At 43.1% G+C, this 6629-nt stretch overlaps 2 protein-coding genes across 5 annotated transcripts in view; both read left to right on the top strand.

The window, feature by feature from the left end:
* Window positions 1-6629, top strand: part of BCO2 (beta-carotene oxygenase 2) — a 35399-nt gene that overhangs the window by 3585 nt on the left and 25185 nt on the right. The gene's annotated exons all lie outside the window — the stretch shown is intronic.
* Window positions 1875-5524, top strand: TEX12 (testis expressed 12). Of its 3 annotated transcripts, none has more exons than XM_068917054.1 (5): window positions 1875-2087; window positions 3132-3197; window positions 3716-3827; window positions 3940-3991; window positions 4265-5524. In XM_068917054.1, exons 2-5 carry the CDS (start codon window positions 3138-3140, stop codon window positions 4407-4409), a joined length of 369 nt encoding a protein of 122 aa, XP_068773155.1. In that variant the 5' UTR covers window positions 1875-2087; window positions 3132-3137; the 3' UTR covers window positions 4410-5524. The 3 variants fall into 3 exon arrangements, with proteins under 3 accessions (XP_068773155.1, XP_068773156.1, XP_068773154.1); XM_068917055.1 differs by lacking the exon at window positions 1875-2087 and adding an exon at window positions 2436-2521; XM_068917053.1 differs by lacking the exon at window positions 1875-2087 and adding an exon at window positions 2778-2845.

The following is a 6629-nucleotide window of genomic DNA, read 5'->3' as shown; positions in this document are numbered from 1 at the left end:
ATTTCATTTTGCATAGTAACTATTATACACCTTCAACAGAGTAAAACTTCCTCCCGTTTCAAACAAAGAAAAAAACCATTTTGGGGGGGCATGAGTATATACAGCTATTTGCAGACATTCACTTGCAGCGACTGAATTCGAACGAGAGAGCAATATTATATCATCCCTTTTCAAGTTCCTGTTTTGCTACAGGGCATTTGGTATCTCTGGGGAATTGTGTTTGCATAAAGCAGTGTACTAGAAAGATATCCAGATCTGTTTTAAACGTGTAGATCTATAAGACTTTATATATATAAAGAGCATAGAATTCTGCCATTCCTCTTGGTACTTTATTTGAATGGCTAGTTCTTGCGGTTAAAAAAACTCCTTTTTAAATTTAATGGCCTTCTGCTTCTGGTCACTGGTTCCTGTACATTTTTCTGATAGCCGTTTCATAACTCACAGTTCCTTCCTGTGAAGCTATAAAGTATGATCAAATTACCTCATGGTATTCTTTCAACCTGTATTCACAAGAGAGTCCCCCCTTGTGCCCATATGTTGGCATTTCCTGTTCTTGATCTAATTTTTCACTTCACTGCATTAAAATGCTATTTTTAAAAAAATTAGTATCATAATCGTTATTTCTCCTTTCACCCATTTTCCATAGTTAAGTCTAGATTTACTTTCAGATCGCCAATGAAGCATTAATTAGTAGTGGATGTGCTACCAAACTCTGTGCAAACACACCAAAGCGATGCCAGTCAGCCAGGCTTGTTTATAACGTATCAGCCGCTGGTGCTGATATTTCTGGGCCACTGAGATTCGATAGGAAACTAACAATGAGGAGGAACTGGTCTTTCTTGACACCCTTCCGACTGAGATCTGTGACCGATGATCACGTAGGTCATTCAGCAGGTTGCTTAGAAGGTTTTTTTTCCTCTTGCTCTTTATATATTCACATTTTTAAGGAACTAGTTCCAATTCTTATACGAATGGCTTTTACTGCAATTTTCTGCTTTCATTTCTCCTGCCATTTTAATTTTTCCATTTTTTTTAAGGAGCTGGAACTACTTATTGGAGTAATGGCTTAGATTTTTTTTTTCAGTCTTAGCTTTTGCCATAGGCTGACACATGCCTAAGATACTGAAAGTGGTAAAACCATTTAGATGTTTATTTTAATTCAGATGGTTTATTAATAAAAGTATCTTAACACATCAAGGGTACCTCTTAACATGTTATTTTTAGTAACATACTGCTCTCATAGCTGTTTCTTAATGTTAACTAGGATTGCTAATAACATAAAAATCTCTTAGCATTTTTGGAGAATTTCATGAAGTGGGCCATTGCAGCATATCGAATATTGATTCTGTTTTGAGGAAGTCTTTAGTTCTTGTTCCTTCAGCAGTTTCATTTCTTGTCCCGGGTTTTGACTTTGAGTTTACTGTCAATTATAGAAGGTTGGTATCTTTCTCTTAAAAAAAAGGGGGGGGGGCAAAAAACACAGAAGAAAAGCCCCGTAAAGTGCAACATAACTTTAGATCTTATGATGGCTTTCTTCGCTGTAGCTACTCAAGCTAGATTTAGGAAAGTAATAACTGTAGATAGCGTTTAATATTTTTGGCTAACGGCATAAAGTGTCGTACTGAAAGAGACTGCCTCTGAGTCATTGTGTCTCATTCTCCTGCTGTTGCAAATCTGACTCAAGACATTTCTTGATGAAATCATACATAATTTACCTACGGAAGTGAAGCAAAACATAGGGAAAATACAATCTTATTTTCTGTTTTCTCAAAAAAAAAGTTGCCTAGAAAGTTGTCTGATTTTAATGACTTGACGTCATCTCTCAGATTGTATTAATTCGTGGCTCCTCTTTCCGCCTGATGAGACGGAGCCGTCTAGCCTAGTCTGGCTTTTCACTGTCAGCAGAAAACGGTCTAGTGGTTCAAACCGTGACTGGATCTGTCGCGGACGCTTGAAGGACAAGGAAGCGCCGCTGCTGGGGCGCACGGCGGCCGGGAGCCCCACGGCGCCTAGCCCGCTCCGCGCGGTTCAGCTCAGGCCGGGCCACGGCGGGGAAGCGCTTCTCCCGTGGATGACTGCAACGGGAGGTGTGCGAGCGGGAAATCTTGCGCAATTTTTCCCCAGCACGACTTCTCCTTACTCAGCCTCGCAGCCCGGCCGTGCGGCCAGCGAGGACATCGCCGGAGCGGTGCCCGCGCCGGGCTGCGCCTCTGCCGCCGGCCGGCCGCAGCCGGGCCGCCGCGGGGGGAGCGGCGGCCTCTGCCCCCTCCCAGCCGCTCCCGCCTGCCCGGCGCGCCGGCCGCTAACGGCCCCCGAGCGCGAACCGCCACGGGGACCGTTAACGGCCCTCGAGCGCGCCGGGCCTCGCGAGGACCGTTAACGGCCGCCGAGGGCGAAGCGCCGCGCGGACCGCTAACGGCTGCCGAGCGCGAACCGCCACGGGGACCGTTAACGGCTCCCGAGCGCGCCGGGCCTCGCGCGGACCGTTAACGGCTGCCGAGCGCGAAGCGCCGCGCGGAGGGTTAGCGGCCCCCGAACGCGAAGCGCCGCGAGACCGTTAACGGCTGCCGAGCGCGAAGCGCCGCGCGGACCGTTAGCGGCCCCCGAACGCGACGCGGCGCGCCCCGCGCGGACCGTTAACGGCTGCCGAGCGCGAAGCGCCGCGCGGACCGCCAGCCGTTAGCCGCCGCGCGCCAGCCTGCAGCGGTCCCCACAAGCTGCCCGGCTTGGCGAGCGCAGCCTGGGGCGAGAGGTCTCGGGGTGGGGTGGGGGGGGGGGGAGGCCTCCCGGGAGGACGAGCGGCGCCCCGCTGCCCCTGCGTGCGGAGGATACCGCGGGAGCACAGGTAGGGCTGCGGCGGAACCAACGCTTTCCCGGCGAGGCGGCGGGGTAGCGGGGGGCGCTCAGCAGCCCGAGGCGGCTCTCGGCGCCCTTCGGCCCCCGCGGGAGCGGCCGGCCCGTGGGGCGCACGGCGCCCGCCCTGCCCCCGCCCCGGCGCTGCCTCTCCAGGGAGCGTCTGCGGAGGAGCTCCCAGAGGCACCCGTTACGCGTCTTAGGCATTCTTATGTAGGTTTATTTTCTAGTCACGCAAGAAAAGCACTCATCAAATACGACGTTGTACTTTTTGTCAGGTAACAATGACAAGCAGCGCACAAAAGTCCGATGAGAATAGAAGTAAACGTAAAAAGGAGATGGAGGTGAGCAGAGTTGGATGAGGAGGGGAGGGAAGACCTGGAGCCTGCTCCTGGCTCCGGGCAGCCAGGCGACCCTGCAGCCCTGTGTTCTTCACTGGCGTTGCTGCGGGTTCCTGCCGAGGACAGGGCTAAGAGCTCTAGCTCCCTTCAGGGAGGCTGATAGAGACTTGTATGGCTTTCTTGTATGAGAAGATTGTAGTATTTCTCTGTTTGAAGATCGAGAAAATTGGCTATGCTCTGCAACGCAATTACGTAGGGCTTCTTGAGAGTGAGCTGCTGAAACACACCAGCTTTTATGAGCAAAAGACTCAAGTTGGTATTTCCCTCGCACTCGCCTACCAACCACTAAGAAGTTGGGCTTGCTCATGACGGAGAATGTTGACACTGTGGAGCCAACAATACTTGCGCTTTCTCTGAAAACAGTCTCTCAAGATCTTGTAAAAACTCTATAATTGAAGTCTGTCTGTGCTGAGCTTGTTTTAAGTCCTTGATCTTGTGTTTTTTATGTGCTCTGTTACTAGAGTGAAGCTTCAGATAATCCACAGTTGTCCTCCCTTGACAAAACAGATCTGGCTTTTTCCGAGGGCTCACAATCCCTTTACAAACCTGAACCTCTGGAAAAGGTTTTAAATGGTGATGTATTAAATATACTCAAAAATAACTATTATGTTAGTTAAATATTTGGATGTTGAGATGAACTGATTCTTTCAGACTTGTAAATAAAATGACTTTTTTGTGTTAACAGAGATGAACAAAGAAATTAAGAACTTGCTATCAAAATACGCCCACATCTTAAGGCAAGTTGACTTCGTGACAGTTGTACAGCACGCACTTTTCTAACTAAGATAGGTTACTGTGGCTGCAGTTTAAAGAAACTAGCACTGAAAACTCTCATAGACCTTGAAAAAAAATTCCTCTGTTTTCTGTTACAACAGAGAACTACTTTCGCCATAAGCTGTGTTTTGATAGAGAACACATTTTTAAGTAGAGCATCAAAGCAGTTCTAAGTAGTAGTGAGAAAGTTAATGGCTTTGGTATTGATTTTAACCCCAGACTTTTTTTCAATTAAGTGACAGAGCAGCGATGGATGCTTCTTATGTCCAGGAGCTTGATGGAATCTTGAAAGAAGCGAAAATCATGGAAAACCACTTAAAACAGAAGAGGGAGGGTTTGAAACAGAGATTCACAGTGATTGCAAATACTCTGCAAAGCTAAATGGAGTTTATTAGATTGAAATGCAGAGCAAAACTGTTGTACATATATTTTATGTACTGTAATATAAACTACAATAAATGCTACAATATTTCATAAATAAGTTCTGTAAATATTTCTAGCAGTTCAGGAAACTTTCAACACCTTAAGTTTTGAAATAAATTTTGTTTTTGAAATAAATACATACAGTAAATAGGGTAGTGGTAGTAACAAGCAATACTGAATCTCCATCTTAAATCCTATGATTTCATGGGATTTTATACTTAAATCATATTTTCTTGCTTGTTGACCCATTCTTTAGGCTGCACCTATGCTTCGATCCCTAGAAAATACTGGAAGTACTTACAGTAGAAGCAATTTTGTGTTGCTTGGCTTCAAGGCTTTGGAAGTACAAAATAACTGAATTCAGGAGCAGTCCTGGTATTTCTAATTTGAATACTAAGAATTTTTTTCTTTTACTTTCACAACTAATCCTTCTCTCTATAACAATATAGAAACATTTCTATGAAGTGTAGAATTTTGCTAACTATATAAGTGAAGACTTTGGATTATTTTGTATTAACCATTTTCTATTTGTTTCCTATTCTAGAAAATATTTTGGTGCTAAAATCCTAGTAGAATACACTTGGAATCTTATTTCAATTTTTGTCTCAGAACATAAATAGCCTGAAGAGATCAGTTCAGAAACAGGAGAGTTCTATCAAGAATATTACTTTGGGAAATGTATAAAGATTAATTTGAAAATGTAATTCAATACTTATATAGTTTTTCTAATAAAACCAAGGCAATTTTAATAGAATCATAAAAGCACACATTTAAAACTTTGCTGGTAATGTCAATAAATGACTAGGTTAACACTAGCTAGAACGTTACACTGCTGTTTTACTTTGTCATTTTGACATATCAGTATTGTTTGCTGAGTCTACAGTTTACTTAATGATGCTTATGGAGTTCTTTGAGCAATTTTTCTTTCTTGTCATTTGACTGTGTTAAAAAGATGAAACAAGCAATGTATAAAGTTTTATTTGTACAAACTGTCAGGTTAATGTAATAAAGCACTAGATACTCCTGCAGCTAGCAAAAGCGATATGTATGTCTTTAACCCAGTCCCATGTATTCATCTTCTCTTTACATTTTTTCAGACTTGATCCTACTTTCCCCCTTTTAACAGATAAAACTTACAACTGAATGTAATACCTGTCAAAATGATACATGTAAAACAAATAATTAGAGAAACTGGACATCTAGGGTGAGATTTTCCAAGGTATTTAGGTTCCTAAAGATGCAGACGTGTACTTAGTAGGATTTTCCAAGTGCCTAAGCGTGTAAGCGCCTTACATGCTTCAGAAGTTTTGAAAATCCCATATAAGGTGCCTGTCTGCATCTTTAGCATCCAGAGACTTTTAAAAATCTGGCCACCAGTCTGCATCTTATTTTACAGATCTATTACTTGTCCGTAACAATTGCATCTGGTTTCGTTAATGCTGTTAATGCTAATGCTGTTTAAGTGGGACAAGGGGAGAAGAAGAGAAGATCTTGGAAGACACATTTTCTAGAATATTGTACTAAGCGTTTCTAGAATAATGTGCTATGGTCATTTATAATGATCATAACAAGCAGAGGTTAAAACTTTCATATACAGATTTTTAAATTCAGGTAGTTTACCTATTTATGAAGTATTTAAATAAAAACAACAGGGCTTTCATTACTATTAGATATCTGCCAGTTTTCCCAAAGTCAAAAGGGATTTGCTTCATTGTATCTGCTCATGCTTAGGAAAATTATGCAACTTATTAGATCATCTGGATTTAGATCATCTAGATTTATGTGACTGATATATCCCAGCTGCAAAATTCTGGCTTTAGGATTAACAGAATTCTACCTACCATTGGATCACATCCAAATCTAAATTTCTTCCATTAGGGGACTGAGAGAGCACAGACCCACGTTGCCGGTGCAGTGGTTTGCTCCATGTATAAAACTTAATAAAATCCAATAAAATTTAATAGAACGATAGTTCTTAGAAGAATTAAGACTGCTTAGTCTGGCATTTAAGCGCAGTTAAATCCAAGACATAGCTCTTTAAAAGATCACTCCTGTTATTCTACAGTGATTTCTTATGTAATTGGTATCTTCACATCGGGGCTTTACATGCGGAACGTGACTATCTCCAAGGCCATAAGCAGTTGCCAAGGACGTTATAGTTTATACCTCTATGGTAGC

Source organism: Struthio camelus, chromosome 22 (assembly GCF_040807025.1).
Source record: "Struthio camelus isolate bStrCam1 chromosome 22, bStrCam1.hap1, whole genome shotgun sequence".
Taxonomy (NCBI): domain Eukaryota; kingdom Metazoa; phylum Chordata; class Aves; order Struthioniformes; family Struthionidae; genus Struthio; species Struthio camelus.
This window is presented reverse-complemented; position numbering and strand designations above follow the sequence as displayed.

Coding starts and splice junctions, on each gene's coding strand:
- TEX12 (XM_068917054.1), top strand. CDS start 3,138: ATGACAAGCAGCGCACAAAAGTCCGATGAGAATAGAAGTAAACGTAAA. Junction 3,828..3,939: donor TCTGGAAAAGGTTTTAAATG/GTGATGTATTAA, acceptor TTGTGTTAACAG/AGATGAACAAAGAAATTAAG. Junction 3,992..4,264: donor AAATACGCCCACATCTTAAG/GCAAGTTGACTT, acceptor TTTTCAATTAAG/TGACAGAGCAGCGATGGATG.